At 37.7% G+C, this 20,002-nt stretch overlaps 1 protein-coding gene across 1 annotated transcript in view; it reads right to left on the bottom strand.

The window, feature by feature from the left end:
- Nucleotides 1-1,929: 1,929 nt before the first annotated feature.
- The window catches only part of LOC143852446 (uncharacterized), a 58,189-nt gene continuing 40,116 nt past the window's right edge, over nt 1,930-20,002 (bottom strand). Inside the window, exon 2 of the mRNA XM_077361828.1 lies at nt 1,930-2,566. Within this exon, the coding sequence (XP_077217943.1) occupies nt 1,930-2,566 (637 nt within the window). The remainder of the gene's footprint in view (nt 2,567-20,002) is intronic.

The following is a 20,002-nucleotide window of genomic DNA, read 5'->3' as shown; positions in this document are numbered from 1 at the left end:
GACTTCTCTGACTAATACCTTCTTGTTGAAAGCTCTTTCTACTCTGCGCTGATAGCCTTGTACATGGTACGCTGCTTTCAGTTTCTCATCCATCATACATAACTCTTGATGACGAATACGGGCCCATTCAGATTCTAGTAAATTGCTTTCCATCAGGATTCCGAGTGATGGGATTTTTAATTCAATTGGTAAGACAGCTTCCATACCATACATAAGCGAGTACAGAGTGGCTCCGTGGATGTGCGGATAGACGTTCTTTATGCCCATAGTGCGAACGGAAGTTTATTTGACCAATCCCCGAGGATCGGGTCATCTTTTGAAGAATAGTCTTGATATTCTTGTTAGCTGCTTTAACAGTGCCATTAGTATGAGGCCGGTATGGAGACGACTTATGATGCTTGATTATAAATTCTTCACACAATGTGGGACACCATATCTGCAGATAATGTTGGCCCTGATGAACTTAGCATTTGATGCCGATGATATCGAAGCGTATGACTAAGCTTCGATCCATTTGGTGAAGTAATCAATCGCGACAAGTATATACTCGTGTCCGCTGGAGGACTTTGGAGAAATTTTGCCAATAATGTCAATACCCCAAACCGAGAAAGGCCATGGAGGTGTGTGAGAGTGAAGCTCTGAAAGCGGCACGTGTATCAAATTAGCATGAATCTGACATAAGTGACACTTCTTAACAAATGTGAAGCAATCTGCTTCGAGAGTATTCCAGAAGTAACCAAGACGAAGGATCTTCCGAGCTAACATTTTGTCGTTCATATGAGGACCACAGACACCTGGTGAACATCTTCTAAGATTTCTGTAGCTATGTCTTCATCGACACAGGTGAGCTAGACTCCGTCAAATGATCTGTGGTAGAGATCTACTCCACAAATGACATACCTAGATACCAGCTTCTGCAATGCTCTTTTCTCCTTTAAAGAGGCCTTTGGGGGTGACCCCTGCCGGAGATAAGATTTTTGATATCGAAATACTAAGGTTTCTCATCTTGACTTCTGGCTACTATCTAAACCATGTGTACATGTGCTGTGATGACATATCACTTTATTGCCAAGGGACGGACCTTTACTCCTACCAGAATGTCGACCATGGATGCAAGCGTGGCCAAAGCATCAGCGAATCTATTTCTCAATCTAGAGATGTAAGTGAAGTTGATATTGTGGAAACTTTTCATTAGGCTCGTAAGATAAGTGTGATACGGAATCCACCTATCTTCTTTAGTGAGTCATTTCCCTTTTGTTTGACAAATGATCAACAAAGAGTCTCCGTACACATCGAGGTATTCTACCTCTAATGACAGGGCTGCTTCCAGACGGGCTATGCAAGCTTTGTACTCAGCCATGTTGTTGGTGCACTCAAATTCTAATTTGATGGAAATTGGTATGTAGTGTTACTGAGTGCATCTCTGATCGTCATGATCCCTTCATCTGGAAATTCACGGCTAAGCTCTGTATCTTCAGTAGGTGCATTAGCTAACTATTCTGTAATAATTCTACCTTTGACAGACTTCTGGGTGACATATGTGATGTCAAATTCTAATAATAACAGCAACCAACGAGCGGTCCTGCCGATCAGGGCTGGTTTTTCAAATAGATATTTCATTGGATCAATCCGAGATATGAGGAAGATTTTCTGTGATAACAAATAGTGCCTGAGTCTTTGAGTGGCCCATACTAATGCTAGACAGGTTTTCTCCAGTTGAGTGTAATTCAGTTCATAGTCCAACATCTTCTTGGTGAGATAATAAAGTGGCATTTCTCTTCTTATTTCTGGATCTTCTTACGCCATCATGCATCTGAGAGATGTGTACGTGGTTGAAAGATACAAAAGGAAAGGTCGTCTGGCGACTGCAGGTGTTAACACTGGTGTTGATGACAAACAATCTTTTATTTTCTCAAAGGCTTCTTGACATTAAGGGTTCCACTGTTTGGGAGAATTTTTCTTTAGAAGCTTAAAAATGGGTTCGCATGTACTGGTAAGCTGGGTTATGAAACGGCTTAAGTACTGCACTTTTCCGAAGAATCCTCTGATTTCTTTTTCTATTTTTGGAGGTTGCATCTCCTGGATTGCTTTGACTTTAGCAGGGTCTACCTCGATTCCTCTGCGGCTGACCAGAAAGCCTAGTAATTTTCCAGAGGTAACTCCGAAAACACACTTGTTCAGATTACGCAGGAGCATATATTTCGAGATTCTTTCGAAGAATCTCCTTAAAACTTGAACATTATCTACTTGAGTTTTGGCTTTAATAATCATGTCATCAACGTATACCTCTACATCCTTGTGGATCAAGTCATGTAAGAGGGTAGTTGCAGCCCTTTGATAAGTTGCAACAACATTCTTGAGACCGAAAGGCATCACTCTGTAGTAGTAGGTTCCCCACTGTGTAGTGAACGATGTTTTGGTCTTGTCTTCTGGGGCCATCTTTATCTGATTGTATGCAAAAAAATCATCCATGAAGGAGAGTAAGGCATGACCTTCTTTGTTATCGACTAAGATGTCGATGTGATGCAAAGGGAAATCATCCTTTGGACTGGCCTTGTTCAGATCTCTGAAATCAACACAACATTTACTCTTCCATCCCTCTTAGGCACCGGAACGATGTTCGTCAACCACTCGGGATATGTGACAACCTCTAGAAAGCTTGTTTTCAATTGATTAATCACTTCATCTTTGATTTTGAGGACCCATTCAGGTTTCATCCTTCTGAGCTTCTGCTTCTTCAGCTTAGCTTCTAGGAAGAGAGGGATATGGTGCTAAATAATTTCCTCACTTAATCCTGGCATATCTTCATATGACCAGGCGAAGACTTCTTTGAATTCTTTTAACAATTTGATTAAGTCCGGACGCTCTTCAGGGGATAAAGTTTTGCCAATCTTTATCTCCTGAAGCAGGGATTCAATGCCTATGTGTAGACACCCCATTTTGATCGAACCCCAAATAACTCGATTCGATTAGAAATCCTATTAAACTAGTGTTCTAGAGTCCCAAATTTGTTCCTATAGTAGGTTAGGGTCATATTTAGGTTCCCATAAAATTTCATCCGAATCCGTCACGGTTCGCCTAGTAAACGGGTGGGTTTTGCATTGTAGTGCAGTGTAATAGGGGGTGTTTTATCCAACAGGGGTGTGTCAATTTCAATCCATGTGCAGTGAAGAAAAGCTAGAATGCTACCACATCTGTTTTGCCCAAGCCGTCCTCTTGTTGAGTGAAAATAGCCATAAATATACATATAGGGGGCTGTCCAGGTGAGATGGGGGGGGTCAATAATATCATTTTCATATGTATACCATCAATCAAAGGTGAACAAGGGGGGTGAATTAGCCCGCCCGGGTCTTAGCCATTTTGTGCGCTCTTCATATTTGGTGCGCCCATCAAATGCGGGAGTATAAATATCAACAATCACTTTTTTGCGTATAAAAAGTCATGAGCAATGAAGAAAGAGGGGCGAGTCTCCATTTTCGTTAGAAATCTTCAGAGAATGAGAGAAAAAGAGGATTTTGCTGAAACCCTAGCTTGGTTCCCATCTTCTCATATCATTAGATCGGAGCTTCAGCTGACTTTGCCTCTTCATTTTCTTCCCTAATTTCTGTTCAGGATTATCTTTTGTTTTTTTCCATCATAAAAAACTCTAGCTACATCATCTTCTTCAACCTATCTCTTCCCATCGAAACCCGAACCCTCTTTTCATTTTTTTCCGATCAGATCTCCGGTCAATCTCTGGCCTAAAATTGCCATCGCCTCCTTTGATCTCTATACTACTATGATTCTTTGATATTTCTTCTCAAAGAATCTGTGCTCGTTAATCTCCATCTCGAGACTTTAAACCCTAGATCCCCAAATTGCTAACCCTAATCTTCGAGCTCTCATTCTCCGATCGAAATCCTCCTTCTACTGTGAGATTCCGGCCAAAATTTTGACTGAATCGAGTAAGATTTCTGCTAGAATTCGATCTTTTTTCTTTCAAGCTTTACATAATTAGCTTAAAAGAAAGAAAGAGGTGTAGATCTTCATAAGAGCACAATTCGAAGACCCAAAAGTTTCAGCAAGACATTTGAGATTTTTGTTTTTCCTCTCTCAAGGTACGATGATTACTTATCTCGATTAGATCTCTGAATCTCATCGTATGCTTGATTTAACTTGAAAGAAATCTCAGATTTATTTGTCTATAGGCTTGCTGTGTGTTCTTTGTGGATGAGTATCACATAATTTCTGAAAATTTCGTATTTCATCATCATTTTTCTCTAAAAAAAATTTAATCTGCTTGTTCATGAGTATAGTGGAAGAAAATTATAAATCTGGTCGTTTATAAGATTTTTGTTACTTTCTGAGGATGGTGATTGCATAATCCTTGGGTTTTCACATAGCTTTGCCAATTCTGTTTAGAAAATAAGAGCTATGTTCTTTCATAAGCCTAACTGTGGGACCCGATCCCGCGAGAGGGGTGGGGCGCGAGCCGCCATGCCTTCTCTTGGTCTCTCGTACCCACGCGATTGGCGTGTGCATTTTAATTATTGATTTTAATTCATCTTTTATGTGAACTTGGGATCACTAAAGCAATCTGAATTCCACACAAAAAAGACTGACAGAGTCGCCACCTAGAGCCATTTAATCACTTAAATGGCTCATTCAACTCTCTGTTAATGTGCAAACTAAGTGACATGTATCCTAAAATCTAATTTCAATATGAATCCTAAATGTGTATCTTGATTTCTTAATTTGTCGGGATTCAATCTAAGTGAAAGTTTTCCTAAAATTCTAATTTCATGGAAAGTCCTAAGTGATTAAATTTTACAAGAAAATTAATATACAAAACCCCACAATTTGTTGTGGACCCGACTCGCGGTTGGTATGCCATCAGACATCCAAGCTGCCTACGTACCCAAGCCTCACTGGGATCAGAGTCGACATAGTTCGGTGCACCTAAGCTAAGCTACTTATGCCTAACTCAACTAAGACACCGACCTAGACTGGATTGACTGTTTCAACAGTTTTAAGAGGAGTTATTTAATTCAAGTTGAGGATTTTATTATCCTAAGATTTCATCTAAGATGCTATATGATCCTGTCTAAGTGCAAATTGTCCCTTAGACTAATGCAGGTTAACCTACATCCGAGGTAACTAGGCTTGTCCTAAGGGAAAGTTTGGGTGACTAGTGTAACTAGACCTAAGGCACGGTTGCTATCCATAGCAAACGTCCCTGATGAGGCTGTACTCCTAACTCTAGGACTCCCTAAAACCTAGGACTCGACCTAACGTAAGTGTTCCTAAATTGGGCTCTAACGGTTCTTATGACGGAAACCGTGATCCAATGGTTCCGAAAGACACTCGATTTAAGTTCTTGAAGTTAATGAATTTCAGATTTCAAGGATTTTCGGTTTCTGAACATTTAAGGAATACCAAAGGTTCTACGGTTCACAAATTTCGGCCTAGAGTAGCATCCACGGAAGGGAATCGTGCGCTCTTTTCTTGTGCAATTTAATACTTAAGTTATAGCACCTTATTGCCTGGCATATCTCAGGATTTCCGTGGATAGTAAACCTCGGAGCCAATAACATGCTATAGCTTAAATATTCAAATTATCAAAGATCGATTGCAATTGAGATACGATTATGGATGCACTGACTATTTTATCCAGGAAATCTAAGGATCCTAAGATTTCGGTTTCATTGGATTGAAGAGTGAGTATGTGACATAAACCTAAGGTTCTTTTTAAATTTTCATAATGAGTTTTAATTAATTTCAATTTTTATTGGATTTTATCAATTTTAGACCATATGAGTAATTTTACAAGTGAACTTATTGCAAACAAATTCGAAATGAATTAAAATTTCTACAGAAACAAGATGGGAATGTATGTAGCTTAATGAAAGAGTTTTACATATTTTTGTATTAAGCTCCTATTTATTTTTGATTTAACAATAATGAGACCAGATTGTTAAAATAACACAGAAACTACTAGAAATAGAAATCTAAATTCATTGAAATTTCTACAGTAGTACTATATGAGTAAACATAGTATTCTGTGAGATTTTCATGAATTTTAGATACTATTGTAGACACCCCATTTTGGCCGTACCTTGAGCCTCCCATGTTTGAACAAAACCCCAACCAAATCAATCAACTATGGTCCCAAATTTCACCCCGAGCTAGCTTAGGGTTCCGCTAAGGCCCCTGCAAAATTTCATTGAATTCCGAGTGCGTTTGCCCTGCGAACAAGCCGAGAAAAGACCGTTGTGTAAATCAGAAAAGGGGGCGAATTTATCCGAGATGGGGGCGAATTTATTTTGGAAAATGCAGTTTAGGCCGAAAAAGACGCGCAATTTCGCGCGCCTATCAAAAGTCTGCGCGTTTCATCAATTAGTGTTGCCAATATCATTTCCCCAAATTTTCTATAAAAACGAAAAATCAAAGCTTAAAGAAAAAAAATATTTCGCAGAGAAAGATTTCCCCAAATTTTCCGAACCCTAATCCCTTTTCCGTTATCTTCTCCGACGGGATTCCGGTCGGAATCTGTACAAACTCCGACTATTTTTCTTCTTCTCTTTTCTTCTTCCCTTCACTCAAACATCGATTAGTTTCTTCGGTCTCATTATCATTCAAAGAGACTTACAAACCCTAACTTTGTTCATCTTCTCCGATCACCTTCTCCGGTGAGACTGCTGGAGTTTCGGCCGAGAGCTTCTCCTTTTCTTCCTCTTATTGTAAGTTGCATATTTTCTATTGTTGTTCTAAATTCTTCAGATCTGGAACCTTTACTCCCTTCTTCTTCTTCGATTTTCATTTTTTCGATTTTCTTCCTTGAGTCTTGAATAAACCTAGCTTAGGCTTCTAAATTTTTCGATCTAAAGCAAAATCTATGGATAACCTAAGATCTATGTGTTATTTCTTCATAGAAATTAGAGATTCAGCTTGTTAGTAGCTAGAAACTTTCAGATCTAAAAATAATGATATGCCGAGAGAAAGAGAAAGATCGAAAGCTACAGAGAGAAATTTGAGAGGACGAGAAGAATTTTGAGATCTGGAGAGGAGAATGAGTTTGAGAGCATGATTTGTAAAGGAAAGGAGTCAGTTCAAATTTTGAAAATCTCAGTCACAAATTCAATCAGATCATTCTACTCTTCTTGTTAAAATTGAAGCTGTGGAAAGCAAAGATTTGAAATGAAAGATCAGATCCGAACCTTATATACTTACTATTCAAGAAGCGAAAAAAGGAAGGAGTGAAGGTAAGATTCAGAAGCTGTTTTCCAGCCAGGTATATATATATTTTTGTGATCATTATAATTATTTACCTTGAATGTGCTTTGGATTTTTCATGATTTTGGTGTTTGTGTTCGGATAATTGAGTATTTAGTATTAGTGTTTATGTTTAGAACTGATCTTCTCTCTTTTGAATCTCAGTATTATGAATGATATTTTGGCTGAATAATGCAATAATAAGTTAAGGTGCTGATCTTGTTGATGTCGTTTGGATTGTTCAAAATTGTGTTTGCTCATAAAAATAGTGTTAGAATATGATCATTCCTTTTTAGTAGAAAGGTTTTAACTATGTTTAGTGTTAAGAGGTTACTGCCTTGGTAATTTGTGAGTAAGGTTGCTTATTTATAAAACAAATTTTCTGCAAATGAGATTTGTATATTAAATTCCTGTAAAAGATGTTTTATAGAATCCTTAAATATCTCATTCCTATACCTTTGACAAATTTGAAAAGATAGTTGTCTGGTTATGATTTGTTGTTCATATGATCCATTTGGTTTATTTATTTATTTATTTATCGGTAGACTTGCAGTGTTGATAACTTCTTTGAGATTAATAGATGAGATGCTTCAAAGTGATTGTCAAAACATCATATAAAGTTAGAGTCATTGCCTTGTCCAGCTCTATCAGGCCTTGTCGGTTTTATTCTCAGACTTTTCGTTAGTTTAGCTGGCCTATGATTTCTTTGAATAAGTGTAAGAGGTTTTGGGCTGTGTTATAGCTCTCTGTGTTTAATTTCCTATCATGGCAAGGTTCCAATGTGCCTATGAAAATTTAAGAAGAGGAGACCATGTCTCAAATCCAGGGTCATGAACTATCTAGATGATATAGAGATTCCCCATTCGTTCCTTTGGAAAAGTTTCATTGACATAACTGGAAAACCCCACCCATTTAATATTAATAGCCCTCTTCTCACATGGATTTGAGCAACCCTTACACTATGATATTGGCAGCCCTCATTTTATTGTTTGGAATAGAATAGTGACCATAGCAGCCTCATTTGTGGTGATGCAACTGTCCTAAAGTGGTACTATAGGTAGATACTTACACTACTCCCTTGTGAAAAGCATTGTTATATAATTTGGCACTCATCAGTTCTTGTGGACAGCTCATATGCATGCTTATCTCATTAACACAGTCGACATTCTTATGGGACATTCCTAGCTTACCCTTATCACTTCAATGACAGATCCCTTCACCATTGCTGAGAGTGGATGTTTGTGCTTGTATCTCTTTCTACTACTTAATTCATGTTGTTTGGAATCCATTATTTTATTTTATTTTTCGCATTGATTAGATTTTGTTTACAATCAAATGATTATGATGATTGTTGGATGGTGAGAATGAGAATGGGTTAGCTTCAACTTTAAAAGTGGGTCTCGGTTTTCACTACTAGTATATGTGAATGTGCCCAAAATGCCATCAGTATTATCGTTCTCATAATTTGTGTGAAGCTAATTTCTTCCATTCATCGCAAGGGCGATGAAGGCGCTAGCCCAAGCCCATCTTTTAGGGAGACCTGCTTGGTCCGTGTAGTATCTCTCTTCCTTTTGTCTTTTTTAAAGATAGCCTCAAGTCATTAGATCTTTACATTCATCGCCATGGCGATGAAGGCGATAGCCTAAGCCCACCTTTAGAGAGATTTATTAGATTATGATAATACCCTCTTCCCTCTTCTTTCCTCTTATTTAATTTTGAGTTGGATTCTGAAGATAAATGGATTGTTCAGGTGAGATTATATCAAAGTTCATTATACTCATTCCTTTTTATTTAAATAAATTGTTAATAGGAAGAAGGAGATCAGATGACTACTCTATTCGATATTATCGACATGGGTACTGTCTGATCTCAAGGCGGGATTAGAAATATTATCATGTGTATATGATATCAGATGATTACTTTGGCATCATCTGATTTCATTGGAGTCCCCGTATTGGGGTTTGTGGTTGGTTTTGAAGTGTTTTGATATTGTTTTTACTTTATTAGGCTATCCAGCGGCTGGTCTGGACTAATTAATGTTATTTATCATTTTATGATTGCTATTAGATTGTATATTCTTCTTTGCTTAGCACTTGATTTATTCTTAGAATAAAATTTGCGATTATCTGGTAGCCTTTTCTTCTCTTTTTGATAGACTAACACAGTCTTATAGATTTTGTTAAAATTCTTTGATATTAGAATTCCCTCTCGTTGAAAGGGCGATGAAGGCGCTAACCCAAGCCCATCTCTAGGGGACTTGCACAGTCCGAATAGCATTCTATTTTCTCAAAAGACTTGCCTAGTCTTTTAGATCCAAATCTTTGGAGACAGGCATTGTCTCATTAATGAATCAACCTGAGTTAACCTCTAGAAGACTACCTCTAGTCTCATAGGTCTTAAACCCTCCTTTTTGTGCGTCGTTTGGTTTTGGGAGAACACCCTACCCGGCTTGGCAACATACCCCTTACCCTTATGGGTATTGGGTTGCACATTTGTTGCACCCTAGGGCTAGGTAGCTGTCCGGCCCGGCTGGGTGTTTTACCTTTGCCAAATATGCACAAGGTCTCTTTTTCCTTGTTAGTATTTTTCTCTATCCTACCTCTGTGTCTAAGAGACTTACCTAGTCTCATTTTCTTGCTAAACCTCCTCTTTGTGCATCATTTGGTTTTGGGAGAACATCCTACTCAGCTTGGCAACATACCCCTTACCCTTATGGGTATTGGGTTGCACATTTGTTGCACCCTAGGGCTAGGTAGCTGTCCGGCCCGGCTGGATGTTTTACCTTTGCTAAATATGCGCAAGGTCTCTTTTTCCTTGTTACTTGTGAGTTTTATCTTAGCTTGATAGTCTCACTAGCACCCTTCTTTATCTCTTTTTCTTTTAGGAGACAGGCTTTGTCTCATTAGCACCTCCTTCTTAGAATCCTATTTTCAGAGTCAGTCCTTAGCCTAGGAGTCTGTCCTTAGCTAGAGAGTCTGTTTTTCTTTCAGGAGTCAGTCCTATCATCATAGGGGTTAGGATTTTATCCAACCTCTCATCAAATCTTGTGTTTTTCTATCCGCTCTTGTAAGGTATAGGATGCTGTCCAACCCTTGCAGAGTTGTTATTCTGTTCATTTCCCTCCGCAAAGCATAGGATGTTGTCCAACCTTTGCGGGATATTAGGAGTCTGTCTTCCCCTTATGATGATAGGATTTGTCCCCTTTGAGTCAAAAATACTTAAAAACAACAAAAACATCTAAAAACCAAAAATCTCAAAAATCTTGAGTCATTAGGAGTAGTTAGGAAATCTGTTCCGAACTACGTTGGCTTGATCCCTTTCAACAGGGTACGTAGTGCAGCTTGGGATCCACATCCCAAGTCCAGCCAAACCTTTAAAAATAAGCATTTTAAATCTTTCAAAATTACAAAAATCTTTCAAAATATTGTTTTTTCGAAAGGATCTTCCTCTAGAGTTAGGAGGTTGTCCTAGTTAGAGAGTTTTTGAGTCGGGAGTTGCTCCCTCGTTCGTTGTTTGTTTGTTGTGTGTTTTATTTGTTTGTGTTAGAGTTAGGAGTGAGTCCTAGCTAGGAGTTTTACGCCTCCGTCCGGTCAGTTGGCGATCCACATCGCCAATTGATGACTAGGTCTAAGATGCGATAGATCCTACTGTTTTTCTTAGGATATACAGCCTAGCTACACATAGATTATAGGAACCACCTGCATTAGCTTAGGGCTAACCTGCATTTAGTTAGGGCATATAGGGTGTCCTAAAATCTACAATCCATTGGAATTTAAATAATCACACAAGAAGCTTTAAGAACTAGTCCGGTCTTTTAGATCGAGTCTAGGATAGAGGTCTAGATGTCTTAGGCATCATAGCTTAGAATAGGTGCGAAGAACTACGTTGCCTTGATTCTCGTGGAGGCGGGGATACGTAGGCTTCTTTGGATGAACATCAGATCATCTAAAGACTCGAGCCTAGGTATAGATTAGAGTTTTAGGGTTGTATGGTATCGAGTCATTTTCTATGTTTTGCAGTGTTTTCTTACTTTATTGCGCAGACCTTATACTTTTTTGGTGTGTCATGCATGTGTTTGTTCACCAGAACTTAGACACCCATTAGGCATGTCACTTATAACCTAGTTTTGCTTAGGCGACACTTATTTCATTTCTTTTATGTGTGATTGTAATTCATCCCCGAGACATGCATGATTAGATAGACGTCTTCTCGAAGATATTGATTCTCATTTCATATGACTTTTGCTCAAAACTCTTCAAAGTCATTAAATAAATGGCATAAGAGACCAGGTGTTTACACTTGGGCGGATGAGGTGCTCTTTAGACCTTCTAAATTCGTAACCAGGCACGAACCCTCTTTTATAATCTCTGGTTATCCGTTGCAACAGAGCATAGTATGGGATCCAAGGCCCATTTGCCTTTTTCCTTGGATGGCGACTCTTCTTTGTTTAAGGTACGCCTCGAATCTGGGCTAGTCCCCGAATCGAGAGGTATCTCACCTTTGTATCGCCACTCATGCTGTGAGGGGCATTATTCTTTCGAGAGTTCTTTGGTAGAGCTCTCCATTCACGTGGATGATCCGTAGAGACCTGAGCGCGTAGGGCACGTCCCTCGCGGCCGCCCCTCTCTCGGATCGGGGTCCACAACTATTTACTATTAGTTTCGGATTTTTCAATTGTTAGACCGGATTATGAATTTACACTACATCCCTTAGCAACAAAATTCCAAATTAATTAAATATTTTACAGAAACAAGAAATATGGAATATAAGACTACTGTAAAAATTTTGAGAATTTAATTGTGATTTGATGTCAGTAAAAAATCTCACAAAATCTGATTATTTTCAAAGAAAGCATAAAATAATATACCAAATAAAATCCAAAAATCCTTAAAAATTCATGGTAGAATGTATCAGCATCATATTATTTTCTCAGGAAATTTTATTAATTTTGGAATCCATTTAGTATATATTTTATTTTTCTTCGTCAAAAAGATATTTTTAAAGAGTTTTCTATTTTTAAAACATGATTTTTGAGAAAATTACGACTTCGGAAAATGTCTTTTAACCTTGTTTTGATATGATGAACACAAAAAAAATTTAAAATTCCAGAAAATAAATCATCCTGAGATAGCTATTTTTTCAAATTTCGTAATTTCTCAGTCATTATTTTAAATAAAATTCCATTCTTCACTCAAATTTTTGAAATCCTTTGATCCAACGTCCGATCCGATCCGATGGTTATTTTAGTCTATTTAAATAGATCAGTGCATTAAATTTCGAGACAAATCGGATTTGAAACACTCAGGTAGATCATGATTTTGAACACACACATATAATATTGAATTAAATTCAATTAAATGTTAAAATCATGCAAAAATATATTTAAAAAAATACCAAATAATCCTGGAAAAATCTGAGAATAGTGCACCTACCTGTGATAGAGATCCTTGCCGAATCCAAGAGCCGAAAAATCTGAAAAATCCCGCCGACATCCGCTCTGATACCTTTTCTTCTCTTTCTTTCTTTTGTTTTTTTTTTTTGTTTTTCTCACTGTGGACGGAGAGATAGGGAGGGAGAGTGTGAGAGTGAGAGTTATTGAAGGAGAGAGATAGAGAGAGATTAAAACCAAGAGATGGAGATAATGAGAGTGAGATAAAAGGAGAGATAAAGAGACAGAGAACGATAGAGAGGTAGTGAGAGAGAGAAAACGATAACTCTGTTGTTTTTTTTTTCCTGCAGACAGAGAGGGAATGATAGATGAGAATGAGTGAAACAGGGAGTGGAGTGAGGGAGAGTGGATAAAGCGTGAGAGGCTGAGTGAGAAAACGAAGAGAGAAGGATCGAGAGGTGGCTTTATGAAAAAGCCGATACTCTGTTTTAAATCCTTTTTGTCTTTTTTTTGTTTTGTAACAGAACTCTTGTTTGGGAAGGTGTAGAGGGGATGTGAGGTGAGATGGTTGAGAGGGTAGGGAGGAATTAACAGAGGGGTTGAGAGATGGTGAGTGAGAAAACAGAGGAGTTGAGAGACGAGGACTAGAGACAATACGGTACTTTGTTTTCCCTTTATATTTTATTTTTTTTGGTTTTTTTGCTGCAGCTTCGATGGGCTGTAGATGGTGAGAGAGTGGAGAGACCGTGGGATGACAGAGGGAGAGGTGGAGATGGTTGTTATGGAATAGAGAAACAGAGGGAGAGGGAAACACAGAAGGCTGCTGTTGGGAGGAAAAATAGAGGGTGATAAGTTAGGGTGCGTGATAGATAGAAAACCAAGGGTGGTATCAGGGAGTGAGAGGAAAACAGAGTGAGAAAGGGAGAGGGAGATTGGGGATCGAGGAGGCAAAGAGAGATCGAGAGTAAAGCAGAGTCGGGTTCTTCCTCTCTTTCTTTTTTTTCTATCACAGGGTTGTCGGCTTAAAACAAGAATACATTCTTTCTTTCTTTTTCTTTTCGAAGAATCCGAGAAATTCTTGTTAAATGACGTTTTTAAGAGAGAAAATTGCTGAATTTTTTAGAAGCTTCTCTGTTGGGATAAAAAAAATCGATTCAAGATCTGAGACCCGAAAATAGCAGGCCACGGCTTGCTTTTATTCCAAGCTTCTCTTTTGCCTCTTTTTGAAGGGTGGAAAATTGGCATGCCTAAAAAAATCAAATTCTTCTTTTGGGCTCCACCTAGTTTCCATAAGAGTCAAGTTTCTAAAAAGAAAACACCCTTGCTGCCACCTTTCAAAGCATGCACATACACGTTTTTATCATCTTTTTGAATGGGAAACATTTTTATACGAGGTCTTATAAGTTGCATGGGGTTTGCCAATGTAACCATCTTTTGCATGCACGTATGCATGCATATGCCTCAACAGGTGGTGTCATCATGCATGGGTACTGTTTTTCACAATATAGAATATGACATGGTCCAACCGTCCACTTGATGAGTTTGCAAGATAAATGGGCCATGCTCCCCTTAGTTCAATTTCGTGAGTTGATGTAAACTGTTTATTTAGCGGGCCGCGGCACAAGTTGGGCCTGCCCTCATCTGCATCATTTCCAAAGTATGATCTTAACCATCCAATTAGATGCTTCCTATAAAGTGGTGGTTACCTCCTAATGATGATCTTAACTATTAGATTGGTGGGTCACAGCATGAGAATCCATGAGCTCACCACTCTCATTTAATAAAACAATGCAGGGTACACTGACTTGATCCCATTCCAGTTAAAGTGTTCAATGCGGGCCCAGCCAATGGGTCCAAATTCCCCATACCTTCCATTCTTGTAACCAGGTAACGAGTCTAGATTTCTGGTTAATTATGGGTCCTAGATCCCACATCTAGGTGGCGACTCTGTCAGTCTCTTTTGAGTAGAATTCGGATTGCCTTAGTGATCCCAAGTTCACATAAAAGATGAATTAAAATCAATAATTAAAATGCACACGCCAATCGCGTGGGTACGAGAGACCAAGAGAAGGCATGGCGGCTCGCGCCCCACCCCTCTCGCGGATCGGGTCCCACACTAACTTTTTGTGATCTTGTTCTGAGAACATGTCTTTTAGAATACAATAATGATTTGAGGTTTGAAATTTTGATGTTGACAAAGATTTTGTAGCGTCATGGCGAGAATTTGTCATGAATTATGTGGTCATTATCTCATTATGTTCATGAGCGCAAACTGCTTGATGAATGTTTTTAAAGAGTTATGCATAGGCTAAATAATTGACGAAGCACATTGATCTAATGACAAGAAAGGCAAAGTTGTGCTTCAGGATTTTATCTGAAATCTACAACAATCTTCCTTGGATGTGCATTTGTTTGTATGTGGCTATTATTTTGTTGAGAATCAATAGTAGTTCTTCATGTTTTATGGAAATTTCTTTTGAAAATTCATTTAATAGCGTATGATTGTGTTTTCTGTGTGGAACTCGTAGCTATCATTTCAAGATCTGCAGTAATTTTCCTATTTGGGACTCGCTCACGAAGTTATGATTTGCTTGGAATTGGTTATACTTCTCCCTTGATCCGTAAGCAAATGTAGCTTTATTTGGAATTTTTTGTAAAATTGTCATGACATCACAGTGGATTTCCTTCACACACTAATTGATAGCCCATGGTTATGATTTTATTTGAAAAGGGTAGTATTGGTTTGTGTGATCTGTAAGCATATGCATTTGATGAGCAACTGGTCATGTGTAGATACTACAATTCCCTTGTACATTGGTTTTGCATGTTAAGCTTGACATGACGCTCTATGGTTATACAATGTAGTTGTTTGATCACAACGTTTACTAAATTACTGTTGACCATAAATTCTGGAATAGAGTCATGCCAATTGATTTTCCTACATACAATAGAGTGGGCCTACATACAATAAGTGGGCATATATTGAAGATATGAGTTGATTTGTAAAGGTTTACTTCATGAAAATGTTTTTCAGTAGTTCTTTCACACCTCGGGATTCAAGGAAATTTAACAACTCCCTGATGCCCCATTTAGTTGTTTAAAATCAGTATTCAAAAGTGGGTGTAAATACTGTAATAGAGTTGTGTACATTCTTTGTCAAAGGAATTGTTAGCAACGAGAACCCGACCATTTCGTTTGATTCTGAAGATTAAATACTTTTTCTCATTATTTGGATTTCTTATGGGCATTTTAAGGGGATCATGATGGTCTCAGTAAAGGTATGACAATAGAGACAGGGTTTACGGTTATCACAAAAATTATTTCAAAATTCATCTGTTTTGTTGTAGGTTTATACAGTAGCCTTTCAACTTAAGAGTTAATTTTCTAAGGAAAGTTGTTGGGAATGTCTTCTGCATCCTGATTGGAATCCTTGTTTGGAAATCAATTGATTTGGTTGACAGTATTGATTCACACATGTTGAATGATCATTTGATGATGCTCAGTTCATTCATGTATGTTGTACTTGCTATTCTTTACATGTCATTTTTTTAGTAGCTTTCGTGGTTTCAATTGATAATCACATTCAAGTATTCTTTCAATTTATTTTTTAGGAATGATGTCAGTCATATCATGCTTGATAATGATATTGAATAATGCTACCTTTTCTAATCTCACTACAGTTTTATGAAAGATGAAAGATAAGATGCTTTAGGAAAAATGCCAAAATGTCATAATGTTTTAGTTACTTTCTCAACTCGGTTTGTGAACATTCTCTCTTGAAAATTATAAGGAACATTTGATGCCACTTTACATACTAAAAGTAAGGTTGAGTTGGTGCTATTTTGGGGTAAGGCCATGGTGATATCATTCCAATCTTTTGATGTCAATGCTTTAACATGGTTCTTGTGTGGGCACAATTGTTTTTTTTACTTGCAAGAATCTTTCAGTTTAACAATGTGTTCATGTGGTCACCAGATCAGAGTGAATGTTGTGAATGAGGTTATGTCGTACAGTCAAAATGCCCTTAGCACATCTCACCAGGCAAATTATTGACATTCATCTCTAGCACTATGTCTGGTAACTGTATTTTGTTGAATCTCTTCTACTCCCATTAGCTGCTGTTTGGTATTTGATCCAATTTTCTTTTACCTTTTATGGTAACCTCCTATAGGTCCTGGATTGCCCAAATCCTTTCTTACACATCTCATTCTCTGAACTTGAGTCCATTTAGAACACTTGTTCTTCACGGGACAGAATTTGTGAATGTACAATGATCAATTAAGTGATTGTTAAATATGTTTTTGCACACTTGTTGTTCGTATTAAGCCATGTGAAAGATCTCCACGATCACTAGTAGAGTGCATATATGTGTTTGTGTGTATAACATGTGAGTGTTGTATACGTGTGTGTATATGTGAGTTTATGTCTCGGTGTGTGTGTTGTGCACGCATGTGTATGTGTGTGTATACGTGTCTATGCGTAGATGCGTATATGTGTCTGAATATGTTAGTGGTATATTGTTTGTATATAGATGTAAGCATGTGTCTGTCTATTTGTGTGTGTATGACCATGAGTGTGTGCGTCTATATGTGAATGTAGTAAAGAAAATGTTATCAACTATTTATGACATGTAGCACTTATGGAGGACCTTATCCAATTCATTTTATTGACCTTGTGTCTAGGCAAAAACTTGGTTTATGAATACCAAATTGCTCATGATGGTTTAAGCATGCAGGGATTAAGTGTTTCATAGCTACACCCAAGGAGTTTTAGATAATATATCGAGATCATGAGTACTAGTGAAGTTTTTTTAGTAGAATGCACTTCATTTCCCTGTACTAATTCAAATTTGTTGTGACTCTAGTTTGCCTTTGGTCTTGAAATTTGAACCTAGTTATTTGGGATACTAATTCATGTTCAAGTACAGGGTATAGCTATCATTCCTGAAAATTAAACTGAATGTATGTGGGACATAGTCTCAGGAAAAGACAGAATTTGTATGCTGGAAATAGTGGTGTTGAGTTTATTATTGTGAGGGTTTTGAATGTTACATGTACTGAAATTACAAGTAGAAGGCTCTAGTCAAGTGCTGTATGTTTGGCAATGCATGTATGAGTAAAATAATAGGAAAATTTGTTTCCTGTTTAGTTCAGTGTTTTCAAGGCTGAATGGGAAACAAGAGTATGGTCATGATGTAGGGCTGACATGTTTAATTGCTAATTGAAATGCCTCATGATAGGTTCTTTTATTGCCTTTATTTGGAGAGTTTGCCCTGTTTCAGTGATAATTGTTGCCACCTCATTGAATTCTTATACTTTCTTATGTTTATTTATATTTTTGCTTAGGGAGCACTAGTTAATATGCTTGTTTGCTATTTAAATTTCTGAATTTTGGAGCAATTTGTTTTCTTGCCTTAGTCCAGTAGTTGTATGTTTCATAGAGAGGATAAGTTAACTTGGAAATGTCAAACTCTTGACAGTTAGCCTCGGTACTCTCTGAAAATTACAAGTGGATTCTGGAAACATATGTGGTTTGCAAAATTGAATGGTATATGATAGCATTAGTAAATGCCATTGAATTTAGTCATCTCATTGAATTGGTGTGTGTATATATATATATATATATATTATTTTTGTTGAGAGTTTTTGGTCACTATTGATCAATTAGTTTGAGGTTTTAACAGAGCTTGATCATGTTCTTTAGTAAAAAAGGTTCTCAAATTCAAGAGGGGAACCCCAGGTAAGTGGCTATATTTTTTAGTGTAATTATGATAAACCTTTGGATGATCAGTTTGGGTGATTATACTTATCATTAAGTGTATATGTTTGATTTCTTCTTTAATCTTCCACATGTATTATTATAATTGGTAAGATGTGTATTCCTTGTACTAGACATTTTGGGAAGCTTGGTTAGATATATAGATATATATATATATTATATGAGGAAAATGATTGTGAGCTTGAAGCTCATATAGCTTATATGAGCTTGACGGCCCAAACACATGGGTCCCACATTTTTTTTGATGATCCAAACCATTCATTTGCAAGGCCCCATCATAGATAGGGTGTGTGCCAAAAATCAGATCCATTGGATAATCCTAACCCTTCCAAAAGCGGAGGGAAAAAATGGGCAGATTTGTGGCAAACGGTGTCTGTCCATTTTGCCTTCCACATTTGGATGGGTTAGGATGATCCTATGAAGATGATTTTTTGTACACATCCTATCTATGTAAGGGCCTTTCAAATGAATGCTTTGGATCATCCTAACAATGTGGGCCCACATGTGTTTGGGCCCTCAAGCTCATATAAGCTATATGAGCTTCAAGCTCACAATCATTTTCCTCATATTATATATATATATATATATATATATATATATATATATATATATTGTTTACATGCCATAGTTTATGTAGTTTATTGGGTGTAGGTCTTACCAATGAAAGTAGTCATTCTTAGACAAGAATTCATATGATAAAAGAATATATATACGTAGACTTCTGTTCTTGCTTAGCATAATGCAAGCGATGAAGACGTTAGCCCAAGCCCATTCTTAGAAGGACCTACCGGATTATGGTAGCACCCTCTGTTATTATTTTCTCTTCTTTAAGTAGGGATTTTATAGCCTTTTAGGTACCTTTGGATATTAGAAACTTCTTTCATTGCAAGGGCGATGAAAGAGTCATCTAGACCCCCCATTAGGAGACATACATTGTCTCATGAGGCAGTTCTCTTTTGAAAACAAGCTTCGTTGTTTAGAGCCTATCTCTTAGGGAGTTGTGGGACCCGATCCCGCGAGAGGGGGGTGGTGGCGCGAGAGCCGCCACGCACTATCTCTTGGTCTCTCGTACCCACGCGATTGGCGTGTGCCTTTTATTATTAATTTTAATTCATCTTTTATGTGAACTTGGGATCACTAAGGCAATCCGAATTCCACACAAAAGAGACTGACAGAGTCGCCACCTAGATGTGGGATCTAGGACCCATAATTAACCAGAAATCTAGACTCGCTACCTGGTTACAAGAATGGAAGGTATGGGGATTTATCCACCACATGCACCATTCCTGCCCGATAATCGGTCTTCAATTCCAAAAGTTAACTCTTTTAAATTCATTTTTAATGGCTCATTCAACTCTCTGTTAATGTGCTATCTATGTGACATGCATCCTATGATCTAATTTCAATGTGAATCCTAAATGTGTATCTTGATTTCTTAATTGGTTTGGATTCAATCTAAGTGAAAGTTCTCCTAAAATTCTAATTTCATGGAAAATCCTAAGTGATTTGATTGTTTCAACAGTTTTAAAAGTGATTAGCCCGAGTCCTCAGATGATCTGGTATTCATCCAAAGAAGCCTACATA

Source organism: Tasmannia lanceolata, unplaced genomic scaffold (assembly GCF_043159265.1).
Source record: "Tasmannia lanceolata isolate RefF3 unplaced genomic scaffold, GAP_Taslan_0.1 ptg000019l, whole genome shotgun sequence".
NCBI lineage: Eukaryota > Viridiplantae > Streptophyta > Magnoliopsida > Canellales > Winteraceae > Tasmannia > Tasmannia lanceolata.
Note: the sequence above shows the minus strand (reverse complement) of the source record. Positions and strands in the feature narration are given on the sequence as shown.